The sequence below is a fragment of the Hypomesus nipponensis genome, chromosome 21 (assembly GCF_054491055.1).
Source record: "Hypomesus nipponensis isolate SF chromosome 21, ASM5449105v1, whole genome shotgun sequence".
Taxonomy (NCBI): domain Eukaryota; kingdom Metazoa; phylum Chordata; class Actinopteri; order Osmeriformes; family Osmeridae; genus Hypomesus; species Hypomesus nipponensis.
The window spans coordinates 1,116,685-1,140,306 of record NC_140381.1 but is presented as its reverse complement, the minus strand read 5'-3'; the positions used below and the strand labels follow the sequence as shown (position 1 = coordinate 1,140,306).

General features: G+C 52.1%; 1 protein-coding gene across 2 annotated transcripts; it reads right to left on the bottom strand.

Moving 5' to 3' along the window:
- Positions 1-2,380: 2,380 nt before the first annotated feature.
- prkcba (protein kinase C, beta a) lies at positions 2,381-22,512 on the bottom strand. Of its 2 annotated transcripts, none has more exons than XM_084685102.1 (17): positions 21,892-22,512; positions 21,386-21,417; positions 18,006-18,088; positions 15,583-15,694; positions 15,172-15,300; positions 12,326-12,482; positions 11,981-12,115; positions 11,812-11,908; positions 11,504-11,647; positions 11,172-11,345; positions 10,779-10,870; positions 10,622-10,684; positions 10,405-10,543; positions 10,220-10,300; positions 9,995-10,102; positions 9,591-9,731; positions 2,381-2,701 (listed from the first exon to the last, which is right to left on the bottom strand). In XM_084685102.1, exons 1-17 carry the CDS (start codon positions 22,056-22,058, stop codon positions 2,549-2,551), a joined length of 2,007 nt encoding a protein of 668 aa, XP_084541228.1. In that variant the 5' UTR covers positions 22,059-22,512; the 3' UTR covers positions 2,381-2,548. The 2 variants fall into 2 exon arrangements, with proteins under 2 accessions (XP_084541228.1, XP_084541227.1); XM_084685101.1 differs by lacking the exon at positions 2,381-2,701 and adding an exon at positions 6,692-8,545 and having other exon boundaries at positions 21,892-22,498.
- Between the last annotated feature and the right edge of the window lie 1,110 nt (positions 22,513-23,622).

The window sequence follows — 23,622 nt, the reverse complement described above, 5'->3', positions numbered from 1 at the left end:
TAACCTTCCAGACACCAGTACCTTTCTTCCCTCTGTCTTTCTGTTATTATTTGGTAATGTCCTCACTGCACTGAATCACCCAAGAGGAGGCGCCACCCTTACAGGGGGCAGCGAGAAGCCAGGGATGGAGAGGATAGATGAGTCGAGAGGAGGAAGAGAAGGAGGAGGAGGTGGTGTACTAAGTAACAAGCACCCCACATTTATCTGGAAGACTACTACCTCGAGACCTCACTCATGGATACACGTACACAAACAAAGAGATGCATCATACACCGTTTCTTAAATATTTATACTCATACCTCAGTAGATATCCTATGTAAAGTCTGCCCGGCAACAGCCAGTCAGCAGGAGTAACATGTGACAGGAAGTCATCAGTAGTAACTAACACCTAATATGGCATGCATAGAAGAGCCTATAGGAGGTGACATACACCTGGAACAGGAGGACAAACACCTGGAACAGGAGGACATACACCTGGAACAGGAGGACAAACACCTGGAACAGGAGGACATACACCTGGAACAGGTGACATACACCTGGAACAGGAGGACATACACCTGGAACAGGAGGACAAACACCTGGAACAGGAGGACAAACACCTGGAACAGGAGGACAAACACCTGGAACAGGAGGACAAACACCTGGAACAGGAGGACATACACCTGGAACAGGAGGACAAACACCTGGAACAGGAGGACATACACCTGGAACAGGTGACATACACCTGGAACAGGAGGACATACACCTGGAACAGGAGGACAAACACCTGGAACAGGAGGACAAACACCTGGAACAGGAGGACAAACACCTGGAACAGGAGGACAAACACCTGGAACAGGAGGACAAACACCTGGAACAGGAGGACAAACACCTGGAACAGGAGGACAAACACCTGGAACAGGAGGACAAACACCTGGAACAGGAGGACAAACACCTGGAACAGGAGGACATACACCTGGAACAGGAGGACAAACACCTGGAACAGGAGGACATACACCTGGAACAGGAGGACAAACACCTGGAACAGGAGGACATACACCTGGAACAGGTGACATACACCTGGAACAGGAGGACATACACCTGGAACAGGAGGACATACACCTGGAACAGGAGGACATACACCTGGAACAGGAGGACATACACCTGGAACAGGAGGACATAGGCCACAGCAGAGTCAATGTAGGTCTAAAGTGGGCATTGACCTACGCAAGGTTTACAGACTGTGAGCCTACTGCAAGTTAGCTAGCTAGCGTACGTCAGTTTGCATTAAGTCCATACTTATAACCTCTCCCTCCTCCCTCTCCCTCCGCCCTCTCCCTCCGCCCTCTCCCTTCTCCTCCTCCTCCTCCCTCTCCCTCCGCCCTCTCCTTCCTCCTCCTCCCTCTCCCTCCGCCCTCTCCCTCCTCCTCCCTCTCCCTCCTCCACATACACATGGAGACACGGACAGAGAGGAAAAAGAGAAGAGAGAGAGAAGAGAGAGAGAGAGAGAGAGAGAGAGAAGAGGAGAGAGAGAAGAGACAGAGAGAGAGAGAGAGAGAGAGAGGAGACAGAGAGACAGAGAGAGAGAGAGAAAAGGGGAGATAGAAGAGAGAGAGAAGAGGAGAAGAGAGAGAGAAGATAGAGAGTGTGAGCAGTGGATAATGAATGGTCAGATTGACGTTTTTTTGCATCAGTTTGGAAGACAAGCTGAAACCACCTACGACTGAACTCAAATCAACAAATAAAAAGTTTTATACAAACAAAGCGAGTCGCATTGAATCATCACAAAACAAATACAAAATTAAAAAACGCATTGGCTTTCTACAACGGAAAACAGACTTTGTCACAAAGCACAGAAAAAGCTAACAAACAAACAGCACACAAACCCTTCCCCTGTACCAGACAGCTAAGCACATATAACATACATGTGGACCCGTGTTCCATTGATCATGGAATGTTGACAGGAGGTAGAGGAGCACACGTGACGCCAGGTGATCGATGACACGGATTCAACACGCCTTCCACACGCAGCCTCATCATATAGACTGGTATGGACCAACTGGGCAGCTAGCTGCAGGTATTGATCTGCCAAAACACACACACACACACTTGCCTCACAGACACAGAGACACACACACACACATACGCTTGCCTCGCCGACACAGACATACACACACATGGAAGAACATTCCGGAGAGGGGTCAAGGGGTCAGACCATGTTCACCTAGCTTCAGGATTCCAAGAGAGGAGACTGAACCAAGTTGAGAGGAACAGGGGTGTGTCCTGTAATGTTGGGACAGTCCAAGTTGATAATATACAATGTTCTCTACTTGTCTTAACACAAGGAAGGCTTGATTTACAACCTGGAGTTACGCATAAAGGTGTGATTTCTGGAACTGCCTTCATTTAATACCTGGGTGGGATTAGTCTAACAGCTGCAATGGGTGGTTCCTGTTGGTGGGGGTAGTTCCTTTGGGGGGTAGTTCCTTTGGGGGGTAGTTCCTTTGGGGGAGTAGGTGAAATTCATGTTGTCCTCAACACCTGCGGGAGGGTAGGTGTAACGGCTGGTCTACACCTGGATGACGTACTCCGGGTTGGTGAAGGAGAAGCCCTGGAACTCGTTCTGGTCCAGGTTCATGATGAACAGCTTGTCTGTCGGGGTCAGCTCCACCGCCATCTTGGTGAACTCCTTGTCGAAGTTACCTGTGTCCTTACGGTTTTTCTATTGTGGAGGGAAACGGAGAGTGGGGAGATAGAGACAGGCAGAGAGTGGGGAGAGAGGGAGACAGGCAGAGAGTGGGAAGAGAGAGAGACAGGCAGAGAGTGGAGAGAGAGAGAGACAGGCAGAGAGTGGGGAGAGAGAGAGACAGGCAGAGAGTGGGGAGAGAGAGACAGGCAGAGAGTGGGGAGAGAGAGAGACAGGCAGAGAGTGGGGAGAGAGAGAGACAGGCAGAGAGTGGGGAGAGAGGGAGACAGGCAGAGAGTGGGGAGAGAGAGACAGGCAGAGAGTGGGGAGAGAGAGAGACAGGCAGAGAGTGGGGAGAGAGAGAGACAGGCAGAGAGTGGGGAGAGAGGGAGACAGGCAGAGAGTAGGGAGAGAGAGAGACAGGCAGAGAGTGGAGAGAGAGAGACAGGCAGAGAGTGGGGAGAGAGAGAGACAGGCAGAGAGTGGAGAGAGAGAGACAGGCAGAGAGTGGGGAGAGAGAGAGACAGGCAGAGAGTGGGGAGAGAGAGAGACAGGCAGAGAGTGGAGAGAGAGAGACAGGCAGAGAGTAGGGAGAGAGAGAGACAGGCAGAGAGTGGAGAGAGAGACAGGCAGAGAGTGGGGAGAGAGGGAGACAGGCAGAGAGTGGGGAGAGAGGGAGACAGGCAGAGAGTAGGGAGAGAGAGACAGGCAGAGAGTAGGGAGAGAGAGAGACAGGCAGAGAGTGGAGAGAGAGACAGGCAGAGAGTGGGGAGAGAGAGAGACAGGCAGAGAGTGGGGAGAGAGAGAGACAGGCAGAGAGTGGAGAGAGAGAGACAGGCAGAGAGTAGGGAGAGAGAGAGACAGGCAGAGAGTGGGGAGAGAGGGAGACAGGCAGAGAGTGGGGAGAGAGAGACAGGCAGAGAGTGGGGAGAGAGAGAGACAGGCAGAGAGTGGGGAGAGAGAGAGACAGGCAGAGAGTGGGGAGAGAGAGAGACAGGCAGAGAGTGGGGAGAGAGAGAGACAGGCAGAGAGTAGAGAGAGAGAGACAGGCAGAGAGTGGAGAGAGAGAGACAGGCAGAGAGTGGAGAGAGAGAGACAGGCAGAGAGTGGGGAGAGAGAGAGACAGGCAGAGAGTGGGGAGAGAGAGAGACAGGCAGAGAGTGGAGAGAGAGAGACAGGCAGAGAGTAGGGAGAGAGAGAGACAGGCAGAGAGTGGAGAGAGAGACAGGCAGAGAGTGGGGAGAGAGGGAGACAGGCAGAGAGTGGGGAGAGAGGGAGACAGGCAGAGAGTAGGGAGAGAGAGACAGGCAGAGAGTAGGGAGAGAGAGAGACAGGCAGAGAGTGGAGAGAGAGAGACAGGCAGAGAGTGGGGAGAGAGAGACAGGCAGAGAGTGGGGAGAGAGAGAGACAGGCAGAGAGTGGGGAGAGAGAGACAGGCAGAGAGTGGGGAGAGAGAGAGACAGGCAGAGAGTGGAGAGAGAGAGACAGGCAGAGAGTGGGGAGAGAGAGAGACAGGCAGAGAGTGGGGAGAGAGAGAGACAGGCAGAGAGTGGAGAGAGAGAGACAGGCAGAGAGTGGGGAGAGAGAGACAGGCAGAGAGTGGGGAGAGAGAGAGACAGGCAGAGAGTGGGGAGAGAGAGAGACAGGCAGAGAGTGGGGAGAGAGGGAGACAGGCAGAGAGTGGGGAGAGAGAGACAGGCAGAGAGTGGGGAGAGAGAGAGACAGGCAGAGAGTGGGGAGAGAGAGAGACAGGCAGAGAGTGGGGAGAGAGGGAGACAGGCAGAGAGTAGGGAGAGAGAGAGACAGGCAGAGAGTGGAGAGAGAGAGACAGGCAGAGAGTGGGGAGAGAGAGAGACAGGCAGAGAGTGGAGAGAGAGAGACAGGCAGAGAGTGGGGAGAGAGAGAGACAGGCAGAGAGTGGGGAGAGAGAGAGACAGGCAGAGAGTGGAGAGAGAGAGACAGGCAGAGAGTGGAGAGAGAGAGACAGGCAGAGAGTGGAGAGAGAGAGACAGGCAGAGAGTGGGGAGAGAGAGAGACAGGCAGAGAGTGGGGAGAGAGAGAGACAGGCAGAGAGTGGAGAGAGAGAGACAGGCAGAGAGTGGGGAGAGAGAGACAGGCAGAGAGTGGAGAGAGAGACAGGCAGAGAGTGGGGAGAGAGGGAGACAGGCAGAGAGTGGGGAGAGAGGGAGACAGGCAGAGAGTAGGGAGAGAGAGACAGGCAGAGAGTAGGGAGAGAGAGAGACAGGCAGAGAGTGGAGAGAGAGAGACAGGCAGAGAGTGGGGAGAGAGAGACAGGCAGAGAGTGGGGAGAGAGAGAGACAGGCAGAGAGTGGGGAGAGAGAGACAGGCAGAGAGTGGGGAGAGAGAGAGACAGGCAGAGAGTGGAGAGAGAGAGACAGGCAGAGAGTAGGGAGAGAGAGACAGGCAGAGAGTGGGGAGAGAGAGAGACAGGCAGAGAGTGGGGAGAGAGAGAGACAGGCAGAGAGTGGGAAGAAAGGAAAAGAAGAAAGAGAGGGGAGGAAGGGAGCGAGGAGATAGGGGGGAGGGACGGAAAGAGAGAGAGGGGAAGGAGAGAGAGAGAGAGAGAGAGAGAGAGAGAGGAAGGAGAGAGAGAGAGAGAGAGAAGGAGAGAGAGAGGGGGGAAGGAGAGAGAGAGAGAGAGAAAGGAGAGAGAGAGAAGGGAAGGAGAGAGAGAGAGAGACAGAGAGAGAGACAGAGAGAGAGAGAGACAGAGAGAGAGAGAGAGAGAGAGAGAGAGAGGGGTTAGTTGTGTTGTATAAGAAACATGGATGAAATCAAACGCGCAGAGAATGGAAACAGAGAGAAATATGGAGAGAGAGAGGGAGAGACAGGGAACAGATTTCCAGAACTGAGGAACCTTGTGAGCTGCTGAAGACAGAGAGAGAGAGACAGGTAGAGAGACAGACAGGTAGAGAGACAGACAGGTAGAGAGAGAGACAGGCAGAGAGACAGACAGGTAAAGAGACAGACAGGTAGAGAGAGAGACAGGCAGAGAGACAGACAGGTAGAGAGACAGACAGAGAGAGAGAGACAGGCAGGGATACATACAGGTAGAGAGACAGACAGACAGAGAGAGAGAGACAGGCAGGGATACATACAGGCAGAGAGACAGACAGGTAGAGAGACAGACAGGTAGAGAGAGAAACAGGCAGAGAGAGAGAGACAGGAAGAGAGAGAGACAAGAAGAGAGAGAGAGACAGGCAGAGAGAAAGAGACAGGCAGAGAGAGAGACAGGCAGAAAGAGAGAGCGACAGGCAGAGAGAGAGACTGACTCATAGCCCAGCACAGACACAGGGAGACCCCCCGACTGATGACCCCTGACAACCCCTGGCAGACCAGAGACACCAAGCTGATCCCCCCCAGGGGGGAGGGAGAGACAGAGAGAGAGACAGAGACAGAGAGAGAGACAGAGACAGAGAGACAGAGAGAGAGACAGAGAGAGATGGACAGAGAGAGAGACATAGAGACAGAGAGAGAGAGAGACAGAGAGACAGAGAGACAGAGAGAGAGACAGAGAGAGATGGACAGAGAATGACAGAAGAGATATGTGAAGAGAGATGGAGAGAAGAGAGATGGACAGAGAAGGAGGTCAGAAGAGAGGATAGTCGTCTGCATTTGTTTCCTACCTTCTGCTCTCTTTTCATCCATCTCCCCCCTCAGGGCCCAGCCCAGCTCAGCCCCCAGGCCCAGATCCAGGGAGGGGCCCCTTGGCACTCTCCTAAATCTAGCCCCTGCTCTCTTGGGGCCTACACACCAGCTGCAGTATAGGCTCGACATCACTACCGCTCTGATGCGATGGATGTGAGTGTGTGTGGTAGATGTGTGTGTGGTAGGTGTGTGTGTATTTGTGTGGTGTGCGTGTGTGTGTGGTGGCTGCGAGTGTTTATGGTAGGTGTGGTGTGTGTGTGTGTGTGAGATATGGTGTGGTAGGTGTGTGTGTGTGTGTGTGAGATATGGTGTGGTAGGTGTGTGTGTGTGTTCAATAAAGCAGTCAGACAGACCAGGTATCTTAGACAGTAGGCACCAGTGAGTATAATCTCTCTCTAAGACAATTACAGTTACACCACTGGGTCACACACTTCTAGAATGATACACTTCTAGAATGATACACTTCTAGAATGATACACTTCTAGAACCATACACTTCTAGAATCATACACTTCTAGAATCATACACTGCTAGAATCATACACTTCTAGAAGGATACACTTCTAGAATCATACACTGCTAGAATCATACACTTCTAGAATGTCATACACTTCAAGAACTTCATACATCTCTATCAATACAACATCCCATAACATCTTTGTTATACTTTCTCCCACACATACCAAACCTGTAATATTATCTATGGTGTATCTTCACCATCTTCACCAGCTTGATAAGATATAGGTACATCTGGATATAGAATTACCAACAAGCTAGCCTCCTCCTTCACACCATCACCATCATCATCCTAACCATCCTCCACACCATCACCATCATCCTAACTATTATCATCCTCTCAATCATCCAGTGTAGTCCCCACAGATAATCTGACACAGAAATTTGACACATGAAAGTCAGTATAATATCAATATGAATCTGCCCCCCCCCCCCCCCAGCTACCAGTTGACACACACACTTCCAATTTGCCGAGAAAATACAGGAATCAGTCTTCGTCATCATCATAGTAGAAGAGAGTGAGGCCTTCAATGAAGGAGAGCAAGAGATAACAGCAGGGGTGGGAGGGCGCGTCGGCAGAGATATGAGATGCCCCCTCATCCACCACTGGAGCCAGGGCTGTGTCTCAATCCAGACAGCAGGCTCCCTCCACCACTTTGGCACAGTTTAACAGTTACAGCACTCTCACAAGTGGAGAACAAGTGTGAGGTGTGTGTGCGTGTGCGTGTGAGCTCTCTGTGTGTGTGTGTGAGTTCTGTGTGTGTGTGTGAATGTGTGTGTGAGTTCTGAGTGTGTGTGTGTGTGAGTTCTGTGTGTGTGTGTGAGTGAACTAGAGTTTCCAGTAGGCTTTGAACTCAGTGTAAACACAGTTCTGTATGGTTGACTGGCCATAACAAGGTAGATATCAACATGATCATAACATCCTCAAAACGACAACAAACTTCTATTGACAGGTGGAATGTTTGTATATCAGTATTGGTCCCAGATCATTATGAGGTCATCCTGATTGAAACAAATCAATCAATGTAATTAAGTACTGATTACTCTGTTTGGAGTGTTCGCTCCCTGCCTTCATCCCTCCCTTCCTTGAGGAGATGTTATAATTCACCCTGATTAGACCAGAGACCATGTGGTCTTTTACACAGCTGTCACATGACAAGGTATGTCACTGGAAGTTAAGTAGGAAGGATGCATTTTAAGGGCCAGCAAACAAGGAGTTGATCCACAGCCTCACGGTGGAGAATTGATTCATTACTGGTCTAAACTGGTCTATACTGGTCTACAATTGTTTCTGGTCTAAACTAGAGTCAACAGGTCTGTTCTGCTCAGTGTCGCTGTTTGGACATTCTATCATCAACATATTCAACATCTGGTGATTTCATTGGCCCAACTCTGTACACACATGAGGCTGTGGTTGGTTGCTGGTGGCTGGGGGGCGGAGTTATCCAGACTCCTCCTACCAGCTACATGGATAGAGGATATGAGATGATTGGTTTAGGGAAAGTGGTGGGGGAGGGATCAGGGAGTGAATACAGCCCTATGATTGGTCAGTCCATGTCGGGGTATTCTGGGTTAACGAATGAGAAGCCCTGGAACTCTTCCTGGTCCAGGTTCTGGATGACTTCCTGGTCGGGGGGGGTCAGGACGGGGGGGTGGCGCGTGAAAAAACGATCAAAGTTCTCAGCGTCACGTCCGCACTGTTGAAGGAGAGAGAGAGAGAGAGAGAGAGAGAGAGAGAGAGAGAGAGAGAGAGAGAGAGAGAGAGAGAGAGAGAGAGAGAGAGAGAGAGAGAGAGAGAGAGAGAGAGAGAGGAGGAGGAGGAGAGAGAGGGGAGAGGAGAGGAGAAGAGAGAGAGAGAGGGGAGGAGGAGAGGAGAGGAGGAGAGAGGGGAGGAGAGGAGGAGAATAGAGAGAGGAGAGGAGAACAGAGGGGAGGAGAAGAGAGGTAGGAGAGGAGAAGAGGAGGAGAGAAAGAGAAGGAAAGGGATGAAAGAGGAATGAATGGATGGGTTGACCAATGATGGCGGTATGAGGGGTTAAAGGACAGGACAACATAAAAGAGAGAGAAAACAGAACTAAAACATGATGCCTGTAAACCAATCAAATCAATCACAGCAAGTGACTGGATTTTCATTGGTTAGAACGAGCCAATGAAGCAATGGCCTCTCATCACCCGTAACTACACCAACAAATCATCTTTCAGCATCTGTTGATCTAGTGACCAATGGGAGATGAGAATAGGGGTTGGGGGCAAAGACCTAGGATGACTGAACCAATCACCGTTCGACTTACCAATTATTGAGCAGGACATGTATGTTCTGTTGTCCCTTTATTTTGTGTGTGTGTGTGTGTGTGTGTAAACAGCATGTGTGTGTGTGTGTGTGTGTGTAAACAGCATGTGTGTGTGTGTGTGTGTATAAACAGCATGTGTGTGTGTGTGTGTGTGTAAACAGCATGTGTGTGTGTGTGTGTGTGTAAACAGCATGTGGGTGTGTGTGTGTGTGTGTAAACAGCATGTGTGTGTGTGTGTGTGTATAAACAGCATGTGTGTGTGTGTGTGTGTATAAACAGCATATGTGTGTGTGTGTGTGTGTGTGCGTGTGTATAAACAGCAAGTGTGTGTGTGTGTGTGTAAACAGCATGTGTGTGTGTGTGTGTGTAAACAGCATGTGTGTGTGTGTGTGTGTAAACAGCATGTGTGTGTGTGTGTGTGTATAAACAGCATGTGTGTGTGTGGACTCACAGCTTTGGGTTTGAAGGGAGGCTGAACCTCCATGTTCTGCAGCTTGGTCCAGTCCATGTACCTAAAGAAGGCATGTTCCCTGATGTCTCTCTCGCCTTCAGGACCACAGCCCAGACGCTTCCCTGGATGCTTGGTCATCAGCTGACACACACACACGCACACACACATTACATTTACATTTTGTCATTTAGGAGACGCTCTTATCCAGAGCGACTTACAGTTCCCCCGAGGCAAGTAGGGTGCCTTGCCCAAGGATACAACGTCATTTGGCACGGCAACTTTCTGATTAATAGCCTGATTCCCTAACCGCTCAGCCATCTGACCCTCTACACACACATACACACACACGCACCTCAACTTTGTGTGTGTAGGTGTGGTGTGAGTGTGTGTGTGAGAGAGCTCACCCCCTTGCAGATGGCGACAGCCTCCTTGGAGAGGGACTTGGGGTAGGAGACATGATGCTCCATGATGGACTGGAACAATTCATCCTCATCCTCACCATCAAAAGGGGGCTGGAACACACACACACGGGCACACACTTAGAGCAGCAACACACACACACACATCACACACACACACCAGACACACACGGGCACACACTTAGAGCAGCAACACACACACACACACACCTGTCCTGCCAGCATCTCGTAGAGCAGCACTCCAAAGGCCCACCAGTCCACTGACCTTCCGTATGGCTGGTAGGCTATGATCTACAGACCGGAGAGGAGAGGGTCTTTAAGCTAACATGACTGGAGTTCAATTGAGGTGATACACACATACCCGCACACACCCGCACACACCCGCACACACACACCTCCGGAGCAATGTAGTCGGGTGTTCCACAGAAGGTCTTGGTGGTGACACCATCCAGCATGTTCTCCTTACACATCCCAAAGTCTGCTATCTTGATGTGGCCCTCTGAGTCCAGCATCACGTTGTCAAGCTTCAGGTCCCTGGACACACACACACACACAAGTTACACACACGTTAAACACACACACGTTTAACACACACACGTTAAACGTGCTCACCTGTAAACGATGCCTTTAGAGTGCAGGAAGAACAGGCCGATAGCGATCTCTGCAGCATAGAACCTGACGAGGAGGAGAGAAGAATGTGTGTGTGAGAGTGTGTGTGTGTGTATATGTGTGTGTTTGTATATGTGTGTGTGTGTGTGTGTGTACTTACACGGCGTGGGGCTCCTTGAACTTCCCGACCTGCTGGATCTGGTACATCAGGTCTCCTCCATTAATGTACTCCATCACAAAGTAGAGACGGTCCTAAGAGGAGGGGAGGGGAGGGGAGGGGAGGGGAGGGGAGGGGAGGGGAGGGGAGGGGAGGGGAGGGGAGGGGAGGGGAGGGGAGGGGAGGGGAGGGGAGGGGAGGGGAGGGGAGGGGAGGGGAGGGGAGGGGAGGGGAGGGAGGGGAGGGAGGGGAGAGGAGAGGAGAGGAGAGGGGAGGAGGGGAGAGGAGACGAGGGGGGAGGGAAAAGTATTCTCTTGGGAAAAAACTATGGAACTGAGCCTGCAGCCTTACACCTGCTCTGATGTGTGTGTGGATGGTGAAGGTGTGTGTGTGTACCATGGTCTGGAAGCAGGAGTGTAGCTGGGTGAGGAAGGGGGGTTTTCCAGAGAGAGCCAGGACCCTCTTCTCCACCATGGTGCACTCCACGTCATCGTCCTGGATCACCACGTCCTTCTTCAGGATCTTGATCGCATACAACTCCTCCGCTCCCTTCCGCTCTGCCAGCATCACCTGGGGAGGAGAGAAGGGGGAGAGGAGGAGGAGGAAAGGGGGAGAGTGGGAGAGGAGGAGGTGGAGGAGGGAAGATTAGTGGAGGGGAGAAGAAGAAACATTTCATTACCAATGCTCGTGTGTGTGTGTGTGTGTGTGTGAGAAAGAGAGAGACTCGCCTTCCCGAAGCTGCCCTTGCCCAGCACCATAATGAAGGTGAAGTCTGACAGCTTGACTCGGTCCTGGTTACCGTTGCTGTCATACTTAGAGATGGAGTTAGAAGAAGAGCTGTCTGTGTTCTTCCCTGGTCCTATCTTAGCTCTCTGAGGAGGGGGGAGGGAGAAGGGAGGGATGGAGGAGGGGGAGGAGTGAGACGTCTCTGTGTATTTTGGGGGTTCGTCCCTGAGTGTGTGTAAGTGTGCGATTTGTGTGTGTCTGTGAGAGAGAGAGAGTGTGATGTGTGCCCTGCTGTGTGAGTGTGTGTTACCTCAAACTTCTGTCTCAGTTCCTCGTTTCCTTCCTCTCCCTCTGGCTGAACTGGAACATTGAAGTATTCTCCCTCCTCTTGAGAGAGCAGCTTAAACCTGGACACACAAGTGCACTATTACAATCCTCCCCTCTCCTCCTCCCCCTTCCCCTCTCCTCCTCCTTCTTACCATCCATCCACCCCCTGCTTCTGCAGTTCAGAGACACCAAAGGAAAGCGAGCCCATGAAGTCATTCCTGGAGGTCAGGTCCCAGTCCCAAATCTCCACAGAGAGGCGTCGGTCCTTATCTGACTCCTTCAGGGAACTGGGGGAAGAAGGGGGGGAGGAGGGGGAGAGAGGGGGGAGGATGGGGGGGGGAGAGGGGGGAGAGAGTGGGAGAGAGGGCTCTTTAAGGTCAATTTTAGATTTCTCACAGGCTGAATGTCAAATATAGTATAAATTCTCACAAGGTGAAGGTCAAAAACAGTGTAAAGTTCAAAGTTCATGTAAAGGTACAGTTGGTGTGTGGCCTCACAAGGTGAAGGTCTCGTTCCAGGTGGGGTTCAGGCAACACTTGATGGTCTTGGTCTTCTGTTTGCTCTCACTCTTGGGGTCTGGGATGAGCTTCAGTTTCACGTAGGGGTCAGAGAGACCGTTAGGGTCCATGGGCACCAGGTTCTTAGCCTCCTTAACTGGGGAGTCAGGGAGGGAGGGAGACAGGGACGGAGGGAGTCAGGGAGGGAGGGAGACAGGGACGGAGGGAGACAGGGAGGGAGGGAGACAGGGACGGAGGGAGGGAGGGAGACAGGGACGGAGGGAGGGAGGGAGACAGGGACGGAGGGAGGGAGGGAGACAGGGACGGAGGAAGTCAGGGAGGGAGGGAGACAGGGACGGAGGAAGTCAGGGAGGGAGGGAGACAGGGACGGAGGAAGTCAGGGAGGGAGGGAGACAGGGACGGAGGGAGTCAGGGAGGGAGGGAGACAGGGACGGAGGGAGGGAGACAGGGACGGAGGGAGACAGGGAGGGAGGGAGACAGGGAGGGATGGAGACAGGGGAGGGAGGGAGACAGGGACGGAGGGAGACAGGGAGGGAGGGAGACAGGGGGAGGTAGGGAGACAGGGAGGGAGGGAAACAGGGAGGAAGGGAGGGACACAGGGAGGGAGGGAGACAGGGAGACAGGGAGGGAGGGAGATAGGGAGGGAGGGAGACAGGGAGGGAGGGAGACAGGGAGAAAGGGAGGGAGACAGGGAGGAAGGGAGGGAGACAGGGATGAAGGGAGGGAGACAGGGAGCCAGGGAGGAAGGGAGACAGGGAGGAAGGGAGGGAGACGGAGACAGGGAGGGAGGGAGACAGGGAGGGAGGGAGACAGGGAGGGAGGGAGACAGGGAGACAGGGAGGGAGGGAGATAGGGAGGGAGGGAGACAGGGAGGGAGGGAGGGAGACAGGGAGGGAGGGAGACAGGGAGGAAGGGAGGGAGACAGGGAGGAAGGGAGGGAGACAGGGATGAAGGGAGGGAGACAGGGAGCCAGGGAGGAAGGGAGACAGGGAGGAAGGGAGGGAGACGGAGACAGGGAGGGAGGGAGACAGGGAGGGAGGGAGACAGGGAGGGAGGGAGACAGGGAGGGAGGGAGTCAGGGAGGGAGGGAGACAAGGAGGAAGGGAGGGAGACAGGGAGGGATGGAGACAGGGAGGGAGGGAGGGAGACAGGGAGGGAGACATGGAGGGAGGGAGGGAGGGAGACAGGGAGGGAGGGAGTCAGGGAGGGAGGGAGGGAGACAGGGAGGGATGGAGACAGGGAGGGAGGGAGACAGGGAGACAGGGAGGGAGGGAGGGAGACAGGGAGGGAGACATGGAGGGAGGGAGGGAGACAGGGAGGGAGACAGGGAGGGAGGGAGGGAGGGAGTCAGGGAGGGAGGGAGGGAGGGAGGGAGACAGGGAGGGATGGAGACAGGGAGACAGGGAGGGAGACAGGGAGACAGGGAGGGAGACAGGGAGGGAGGGAGACAGGGAGACAGGGAGGGAGACAGGGAGACAGGGAGGGAGACAGGGAGACAGGGAGACAGGGAGGGAGGGCGTTAGGATGCACGGGAGCCAGGTTCCTACTGGAGGGTTCCTCTCTCCTGTGTGTTTCAGTCCTGGTCCACTTAGCAACCGTTTAGCTAGACGAGGACAATCAATCTGCTGCACCACCAAGCTCAGTGTGTGTGGAGGGCCTTCTGAGTGAGTGTGTGTGTGTGTGTTTTGACAGAGATGGGGGTCAATCGTTGGGTTATTGATTAATTAATGGACTTTCCCACTGCACACACACAAACACACATGCACATAACACACTTGTGTGTGTTTGTTTGTGTGTGAGTGCGTATTCATCGGTGATTGTGTGTGTGTGTACCAGAGATGAGAAGTAACAAAATACAAATACTCTGTTACTATACTGGGCTGAGCGGGAAGGGAGGTTCGAAGGCAGGTTTGATGGCAGGTTCGAACTTTTTACTTTCACTCCTTACATTACAACAAGAAAATATTTTCGAAACAAAGTTTCTAAAAGAGTTTGAGGTAGAAATACTATTTTCAAAAAAATAAATTCTAAAGGTTGAAACGATATTTAACAACAACAACAAAAATAAGTAAAAAACAAACAAAAGGTTTGCATCATTGATGAGGACTCAACTATTTTCTACTGTACTCTATTGCAGAGGTCTTCAACCCTGGTCCTCAGGGCGCCCCTGCCCTACATGTTTTAGATGTTTCCCTGCTCCAACACACCTGATTCAAATGAATGGTCGTTAACAGGCTTCTGCATAACTAGATAACGACCCATTCATTTGAATCAGGTGTGTTGGAGCAGGGAAACATCTAAAACGTGCAGGACAGGGGGTCCCTGAGGACCAGGGTTGCAGACCTCTGCTCTATTGTACTGTACTCGGCTCTGCTCTGCTTTGCTCTGTTTTAGGCTCTCTGTTCTCCTCCTCTCTCTTCTCCTTTCACTCAGTGTGTGAAAAAAGTGTGTGTGTGTTGTGTGTATAGGTGTGTGTGTGTTGTGTGTGTATAGGTGTGTGTGTGTTGTGTGTATAGGTGTGTGTGTGTGTTGTGTATAGGTGTGTGTGTGTGTGTTGTGTGTATAGGTGTGTGTGTGTTGTGTGTATAGGTGTGTGTGTGTTGTGTGTGTATAGGTGTGTGTGTGTTGTGTGTATAGGTGTGTGTGTGTTGTGTGTATAGGTGTGTGTGTGTTGTGTGTATAGGTGTGTGTGTTGTGTGTATAGGTGTGTGTGTGTTGTGTGTATAGGTGTGTGTGTGTGTTGTGTGTCTAGGTGTGTGTGTGTTGTGTATAGGTGTGTGCGTGTGTGTTGTGTATAGGTGTGTGTGTTGTGAGTGTGTACTCACTGGTGACGGTGAGTGTGTCAGTGGTGATGGCAGCCTGGATCTGCATGCGTCCTCTCCTCTCCGTGTGATCCGTCCCACACAGGCTGGGCACATTGGCCACGCAGCGCTTATGGATGTTCATCATGCAGTCTGGACACACACACACACACATACCATAACATACACCATACACACAAACACACACACCATACTCTTCAGTTAAATGGACTGAATCATACACACACATATCTCAATTCCAATCATGCTGCTAAGCACACGGGCGCCATGCAATACCTGCCTTGGCCACTAGGTGTCAATGTATTACAAGGCAGGCCAGCAGATTTTTGTTCTAATAACTCCAGTCAAACTATCCAAAACAATCTTCCCCAATAATAGAAATGAATACAAATGTAGAAACACACGTGTACGTACGGTCACATTTCATGCCCTGATGGAGGAGGCCGTAGAGCAGGGAACCACAGTGGTCACAGAAGGTGGGACTGGAGTACGTGTGAACCTTGAACCTGTGCTTACTACGGGGGTCCTGGAGAGGGGGGATGGGGGGAGAGGGGATGGGGGAGGGGGGGAGAGGGGATGGGGAGAGAGGGGATGGGGAGAGAGGGGATGGGGGGAGAGGGGATGGGGGAGGGGGGGAGAGGGGAGGGGGGAGAGGGGATGGGGGAGGGGGGGAGAGGGGATGGGGGAGGGGGGGAGAGGGGATGGGGATGGGGGGAGAGGGGATGGGGAGAGGATGGGGAGAGAGGGGATGGGGGAGGGGGGAGAGGGGATGGGGGAGGGGGGGAGAGGGGATGGGGATGGGGGGAGAGGGGATGGGGGAGGGGGGAGAGGGGATGGGGGAGGGGGGAGAGGGGATGGGGGAGGGGGGAGAGGGGATGGGGGGAGAGGGGATGGGGGAGGGGGGAGAGGGGATGGGGGAGGGGGGAGAGGGGATGGGGGAGGGGGGGAGAGGGGATGGGGAGAGGATGGGGAGAGAGGGGATGGGGGGAGAGGGGATGGGGGAGGGGGGAGAGGGGATGGGGAGAGAGGGGATGGGGAGAGAGGGGATGGGGGAGGGGGGGAGAGGGGATGGGGAGAGAGGGGGGATGGGGGGATGGGGGGAGAGGGGATGGGGAGAGAGGGGATGGGGGGAGAGAGGATGGGGAGAGAGGGGATGGGGGAGAGGGGATGGGGGGAGAGGGGATGGGGGAGAGGGGATGGGGGAGAGGGGATGGGGGGATGGGGGGAGAGGGGGGATGGGGGGAGAGGGGGAGAGGGGATGGGGGGAGAGGGGATGGGGGGAGAGGGGATGGGGGGAGAGGGGATGGGGGAGAGGGGATGGGGGAGAGGGGATGGGGGAGAGGGGGTAGAAGATCAAAATAAACACAAAACACACAAATCTGAATTTGATTCCATAATCTGGAATTATAAAATGTATTATTCTACTGTTGGTCTGGGATTATGGCTGCCGCCAGGCAACACCCGCAAGGCAACAGCCGCCAGGCAACAGCCGCCAGGCAACAGCCGCCAGGCAACAGACCCTGGGTGTTCCACAGGAGGAACCAGGAAGTAACACAGAGAAAGGGAGGTAAAGCGAGGGAGGGAAAGAAAGATGGAGAAAAGAGAGAGAGAGACAGAGAGAGAGAGAGAGGGAGAGAAAGGGAGAGAAAGAGAGAGAGACAGAGACAGAGACAGAGAGAGAGAGAGAGAGAGAGAGAGAGAGAGAGAGAGAGAGAGAGAGAGAGAGAGAGAGAGAGAGAGAGAGAGAGAGAGAGAGAGAGAGAGAGAGAGAGAGAGAGAGAGAGAACACAAGAGACGCAAGCATATCAACAGTATGACTCAGTATGCAGTGGCCCTAATATCTGGCTGATTCATTCAGTGTGTGTGTGTTTATGTGTCAAAGTGTGTTGACTTTGTGTTTGCATGTAAGAGTGTGTCTTTTCATGTGTGTCTGTGTTTATGTGTGAGTGTCATCAGTTCATTAACCCAGTTCAGCCACGCAGCACATTCCGTTTGCACTGATCTCTCCCAGCATGCTTTGGGGCGAGCAGATCAGCAGCTCACAGGTCAAAGGTTATCTGAGACCCTGACTCAGTGTGTGTCCATGTGTGGGTGGGGAGAGGACACACACTGTTTAAGATTACCTTGCTCTCTTTATTAATCGCCAATAATCAGTGACCATATCAATGTTTAACTGTCATAAAAGCAGAACACACAAGTGATCGTGTGTGTGTGCGTGCGTGTGTGCGAGTGTGTATGTGTCTGAGAGAGAGTGTCAGAGCACAAGGTCATTATGCAAGCAAGGGAGAGGAGAGTGGATAGAAGAGAGAGGAGAGGGGACAGGGGAGTAGGGAGGAGGAGAGGAGAGGAGGGAGGAGAGGAGAGAGGAAAGGAGAGGAGAGAGGAAAGGAGAGGAGAGAGGAAAGGAGAGGAGAGAGGAGGGAGAGGAGAGAGGAAAGGAGAGGAGAGAGGAGGGAGAGGAGAGAGGAGAGGAGGGAGAGAGCAAAGGAGAGGAGAGAGGAAAGGAGAGGAGAGAGGAGGGAGAAGAGAGAGGAAAGGAGAGGAGAGAGGAGGGAGAGGAGAGAGGAAAGGAGAGGAGAGAGGAGGGAGAGGAGAGAGGAAAGGAGAGGAGAGAGGAAAGGAGAGGAGAAAGGAGGGAGAGGAGAGAGGAAAGGAGAGGAGAGAGGAGGGAGAGGAGAGAGGAAAGGAGAGGAGAGAGGAGGGAGAGGAGAGAGGAAAGGAGAGGAGAGAGGAGGGAGAGGAGAGAGGAAAGGAGAGGAGAGAGGAAAGGAGAGGAGACAGGAGGGAGAGGAGAGAGGAAAGGAGAGGAGAGAGGAAAGGAGAGAGGATATACTCACATCAGAGGCGGGGCCCTTGTCTGCTCCTGGGCAGGAGAAGGTGACAAACTCATGACACCTTTTATGAACGACAAAACAACACACTGGGGAGAGAAAGAGAGAGGGAGAGGTACAGGAAGGAGGGGAGACAGAGTGAAAGAGAGAGGGAGAGGTACAGGAAGGAGGGGAGACAGAGAGAAAGAGAGGTACAGGAAGGAGGGGAGACAGAGTGAAAGAGAGAGGGAGAGGTACAGGAAGGAGGGGAGACAGAGAGAAAGAGAGAGGGAGAGGTACAGGAAGGAGGGGAGACAGAGAGAAAGAGAGAGGAAAAGTGGGTAGAGTGGGAGAGGAGGAAAGAGGGGTGGAGAGAGAGACAGGGAGAGAGAGACAGGGAGAGAGAGACAGGGAGAGAGAGACAGGGAGAGAGAGACAGGGAGAGAGAGACAGGGAGAGAGAGACAGGGAGAGAGAGACAGGGAGAGAGAGACAGGGAGGGAAAGACAGGGAGAGAGAGACAGGGAGAGAGAGACAGGGAGGGAAAGACAGGGAGAGAGAGGGATGAAGGAATAGACAGAAAGAGAGAACGTCAAGGATGATTGTCTGAAGACGTGTCGTATCGTTATGGCAACACAGTCACCACATCATCCCCATCGCTATAGTAACACAGGATAACTTCAGAATAAGAACTAACAGCAACACAACTGATAATACCCTGACCAATCATATCACTACATACTTTCACCTAGTAGCAGTATACCTGTGTGTGTAAGTGTGTGTGAGTGTGTGAGTGTGTGTGAGTGTGTGTGTGGGTGTGAGTGTGTGTGTGTGAGTATGTGTGTAGAAGGTCAGACCCAGTCAGGTTGACATTACAGGTCTCAGTCTTAATTATTCACAAACTCATTAAATATTCATGAAGCTCCTCGGCAACTGGTGGGTTCTACCCAGAGTGCATAGCGGGAGAATGAGTGTGTGAGTGTGTGTATGCGTGTCTCTGTGTGTGTGTGTTTCTGTGTGTCTGTGTGTGTTGGGGTGTCTGTGTGTAAAAGTGTGTGTGTGTGTATGTGTGTAAGGAAGGAGCACAGCTGGGTTGGAGGCAGTGTGAGGGGGTGGATTCATCTGTCTTCTCATCTCAGAGAGAGAGAGAGAGAGAGAGAGAGAGAGAGAGAGAGAGAGAGAGAGAGAGAGAGAGAGAGAGAGAGAGAGAGAGAGAGAGAGAGAGAGAGAGTGAGAGATACATAAGAGGAGGAGGAGGAGGAGAGAGAGAGAGATACATAAGAGAAGGAGGAGGAGAGAGAGGAGGAGAGAGAAAAGAAGGAGGTAAAGAGGGAGAGAAGGACAGCGAGAGGGAGATAGAAAATAGAAAAGGAAAAAGGATGATATAGGATTTGGTAGCTGAAACAGTGATTTAAATCACACGCACACACACACTACTGACCGGCCAAAGGGGTCTTAGGCGTGTTGCCTAGCAACCAGTCTGCAGACCTCTAAAGGGGGTTAAAGAGAAGAAGGCTAGGCCCCGCCCCTAACCATGTGAAGGACTGGTCCAACAACCAATCAGAAGAAAGAAAACATTGTCTGGTATGCCAGCATGCTCGTGTTAGTTTTAAATATCTATTTCAGGTCATGTTGAATTGAGGAATTGAATATGAATTATTTTGTTTTTGTGTTCTCACTGGAGGAAGAGGAAAGACCAGAAGCATCCAACACACACACTGCCCCCCCACACACACACTGCCCCCCCCCCACATACACACACACACACTGACCCCCCCCCCCACACACACACACACAGAATGGAATGATGAAACCATTACTTGTAGAACACACCAAAGTACACACAGTAAACATACACAAGCACACCCACACACAGACACACATAGACACACATAGACACACACACAGACACACATAGACACACACACAGACACACATAGACACACATAGACACACACACAGACACACATAGACACACACACAGACACACATAGACACACACACAGACACACATAGACACACATAGACACACACACAGACACACATAGACACACACACAGACACACATAGACACACATAGACACACAAAGACACACACACAGACACACATAGACACACATAGACACACACACAGACACACATAGACACACACACAGACACACATAGACACACACACAGACACACATAGACACACACACAGACACACATAGACACACACACAGACACACACACAGACACACATAGACACACACACAGACACACATAGACACACACACAGACACACATAGACACACACACACACATAGACACACACACAGACACACATAGACACACACACAGACACACATAGACACACACAGACACACAGCTTTCTGTGTGACAAAACAAGTCAGGACAAGATGTCTGGCATTCCTGCTCATGAACTGAACCAGAAGTACTACTAATCGTGTGTGTGAGTGTATGTGTGGGGAGAATGTAAGTGTGTGTGTGTGTGTGTGTGTAAGTGTGTGTGTGTGTGTGTAAGTGTGTGTGTGTGTGTGTGTGTGTGAGAACATTTATGGGTGTGGATGTTTGTGTGTTTCAGACACATAACTGTCAACAGTGCCACACACACACTCCAATACACACACACTCATCTCCAGATGGATTTATTATTATTGCTGAAGACAACATGAGAGAATGTTGAATCACTTCCATTACACAATGTGAGTATGTTTGGTGTGTGTGTATGTGGGTGAAATATGTTCATTTAACAGATGCTTTAATCCTAATGTACATTTAAACCTGTGACCTGCTGATCTGCAGTCACATGCTCTACCGCTGAGCTCTACTTCCTGTGCACTTAACCCCCTGCCCCGTCCCCCCATCACACACACACACACACACAGCTGTTAACACCTGCTACAGAATTGAATGCAAAATCCAGCAAGCTGAAAGAATGCTTCTCTCTTCCTCCATCTCTTATCTCTCTCTGCTTCTCTCTTTCTCCTCTCTTCTCATCCCTCCCTCCCTCTCTCTTCATCCCTCCCTCCCTCTCTCTTCATCCCTCCCTCCCTCTCTCTTCTCCTAATTTACTCAGTGTAGTGTGGGGTGAGGGAGGTGAGGGTTAGGGTTAAGGAGGTATGGGGGTGAGGGTTAAGGAGGTATGGGGGTGAGGGGGTGAGGGAGGTATGGGGGTGAGGGTGAGGGGGTGAGGGAGGTATGGGGGTGAGGGGTTCTGTCTGTGAGAGATGAAGCAATGAAAATCTCCCTTATCACATGATTCAATAAATCGATCACTTAGTCACATGCAGACTACAACAAACACACACTGACATCAAGTTTGTCACAGCTGTAGCAGAGAGCATGGAGTGTGTGTGTCTAGACTGTTACCATGACTACAGTGGTTACCATGAAGACAGCTCTCACCTTGGCACTGGAAGCCCTGCTTGCCGAAGCCCCTGTAGACACAAGACAAGGAGTCAGATACTGGACACACGCACACACACTCTCACACACACATTTATATACACACACATGTATATACACACACACATTGATATACACACACAAACACACACATACACAACTCAGATGTATCATTCCGGTTTGTGCTGCAATGCAAGCCGCATTCCAACACCTGTCTATTCTGGAAGTGTATGTGTGTGTCGGTGCGCTGCGGTAAATCAGAGCTCCAGTGGTTTCTGCCGCGGCTGTCCCCACACTCAGGCCGTCCATGACGCCACGCTACGCGGCCAGACTCCGCGGTGTGCGGGGGTGTGCGGCACTGCGACTCTGCGGCGTTTGAGAGGCTATCTTGAGGGGCGCGAGACCCGCTGCAGCAAGTGATTCACCTGTGTCCTGCACTGCCGCCGCGGTCACACACACAAACACAACTGCTCGCTCACTCTCGCAAACACACGCGCTGAACTCACCAGATGAAATCGGTGCAGTGGCTGCAGAACGTGGGTTGCTTGAAGAAGCGTGCGATAAACTTGTGGTCCTTCACCTCGTGAACGTTCTTCTGACGGAGGGCTCCCTGGCGGGCGAAGCCGCGCGCGTTCTCCGCTCCCTCTCCGTCGCTGTTGCCTTGCTCGGCCATTTTAACGCGGAAGTGTGGGGGATCGGTACCGTGGAGTTATCGGTGCGTTTACACCCTGCCGCAGGTGTGTGCTACTCCTTTTCCCTCGCAGTTGTGTGTCGTGTTCCCCCAGTAGTCTTCCGGTGCCTTTCTCCTGAGCTCGCGCTGCTGCTGTTGCTCCCTGTTTCCGGCGGCGGGTCCCCGTGCCGTGCGCTTCCCTGTTCGCACGGTACACGCCCGCAGCCTCGCGCTACTGCTGCTGTTTCTACAGCTGTGTGTGTTTGGTGTGCGTGCGTGTGTCTGTCTGTCTTTCGGTCCCTGTGTGTGAGCGCGCCTGCTTTCGCTAGTTCTGTCCCAGTTGTGTGCGTGTGTGTGTGTGAGGATGGTGTTGGTGGCTCACAAGCTCTCCATGGTTCTTCACACCAAATCTCCGCCCCTTCTAGAGACCCGGAATGCCACAGCAGTGAGTGTGTGTGTGTGTATGTGCGTGTGTGGGAGGAGAAGGAGTGTGTCTATGTGGCAAACATTAGTCTGTAAAGGTCTGTAGGTCAGATAGAGAGGGTGAGAAAGAGAACAAGGAACAGAGGGAGAAACAAAACACATATAGGGGTTAAAAAATATCTACAATTATATTCTAGCGCAGATCCTGTGTGTGTGGTTTTGTTTGACCTTCTGTGGTTGTGTGTGTGTTTGTGTTTGTACCTGACTGAGACAAGTAGCCACATGTTGCAGTTGTCCCACATACACTGTGCTATGCAGACTATAGAGAGAGGGGGAGGAAAGAGGAGAGGGGGAGGAAAGAAGGAGGGGGGAGGGAGAGGAGAGGGAAGAAGGGAGGGGGGGAGAGGAGAGGAGGAGAGGAAAGGGGAGGGGAGGAGGGAGGGGGGAGAGGAGGAGAGGAAAGGGGAGGGGAGGAGGGAGGGGGGGAGAGGAGGAGAGGAAAGGGGAGGGGAGAAGGGAGGGGGGAGAGAGGAGAGGGGAGGAGGGAGGGGGGGAGGAGAGGAGAAGGGAGGAGGAAAAAGTACACCATACACACGCTTGACAGACTCAATCACTAATTTACACACCAGACCTAAACACACACACAGATGTGTATAAACACACACACACACACACACACAATGTGGGTCTCCTGTTTGGAATGTGTCTGGTAGCCCATTGTGTCCATATGAACCACACATCACACATCCGGTAGACTGGAGACAGTCAGAACACACACAAAAACACTTACACAAAACACACACACCTACATACATAAACACATACACACACATAACACACACACGTTTACAAATGTACACACACCCACACTTTTTGGGCAAGCAAAAATGGGGGGGTGGGGGGGGGGGTGAACAGGTTGTACACTCCTGGAGAGGGATGGAGGGAGAGAAATAGAGAGAGAAATAGACAGAGAAATAGACAGAGAAATAGAGAGAGAAATAGACAGAGAAATAGAGAGAGAAATAGACAGAGAAATAGACAGAGAAATAGACAGAGAAATAGAGAGAGAAATAGACAGAGAAATAGACAGAGAAATAGAGAGAGAAATAGACAGAGAAATAGAGAGAGAAATAGACAGAGAAAT

What these genes read in the sequence shown, in the direction of transcription:
- prkcba (XM_084685102.1), bottom strand. Translation starts at nt 22,058, where the DNA reads ATGGCCGAGCAAGGCAACAGCGACGGAGAGGGAGCGGAGAACGCGCGC. An exon ending in ACAAGGGCCCCGCCTCTGAT is followed by an intron (nt 15,695 to 18,005) that starts GTGAGTATATCC and finishes CCCCCTCTCCAG; the next exon opens with GACCCCCGTAGTAAGCACAG. An exon ending in AACTGAGACAGAAGTTTGAG is followed by an intron (nt 11,648 to 11,811) that starts GTAACACACACT and finishes CCCCCTCCTCAG; the next exon opens with AGAGCTAAGATAGGACCAGG.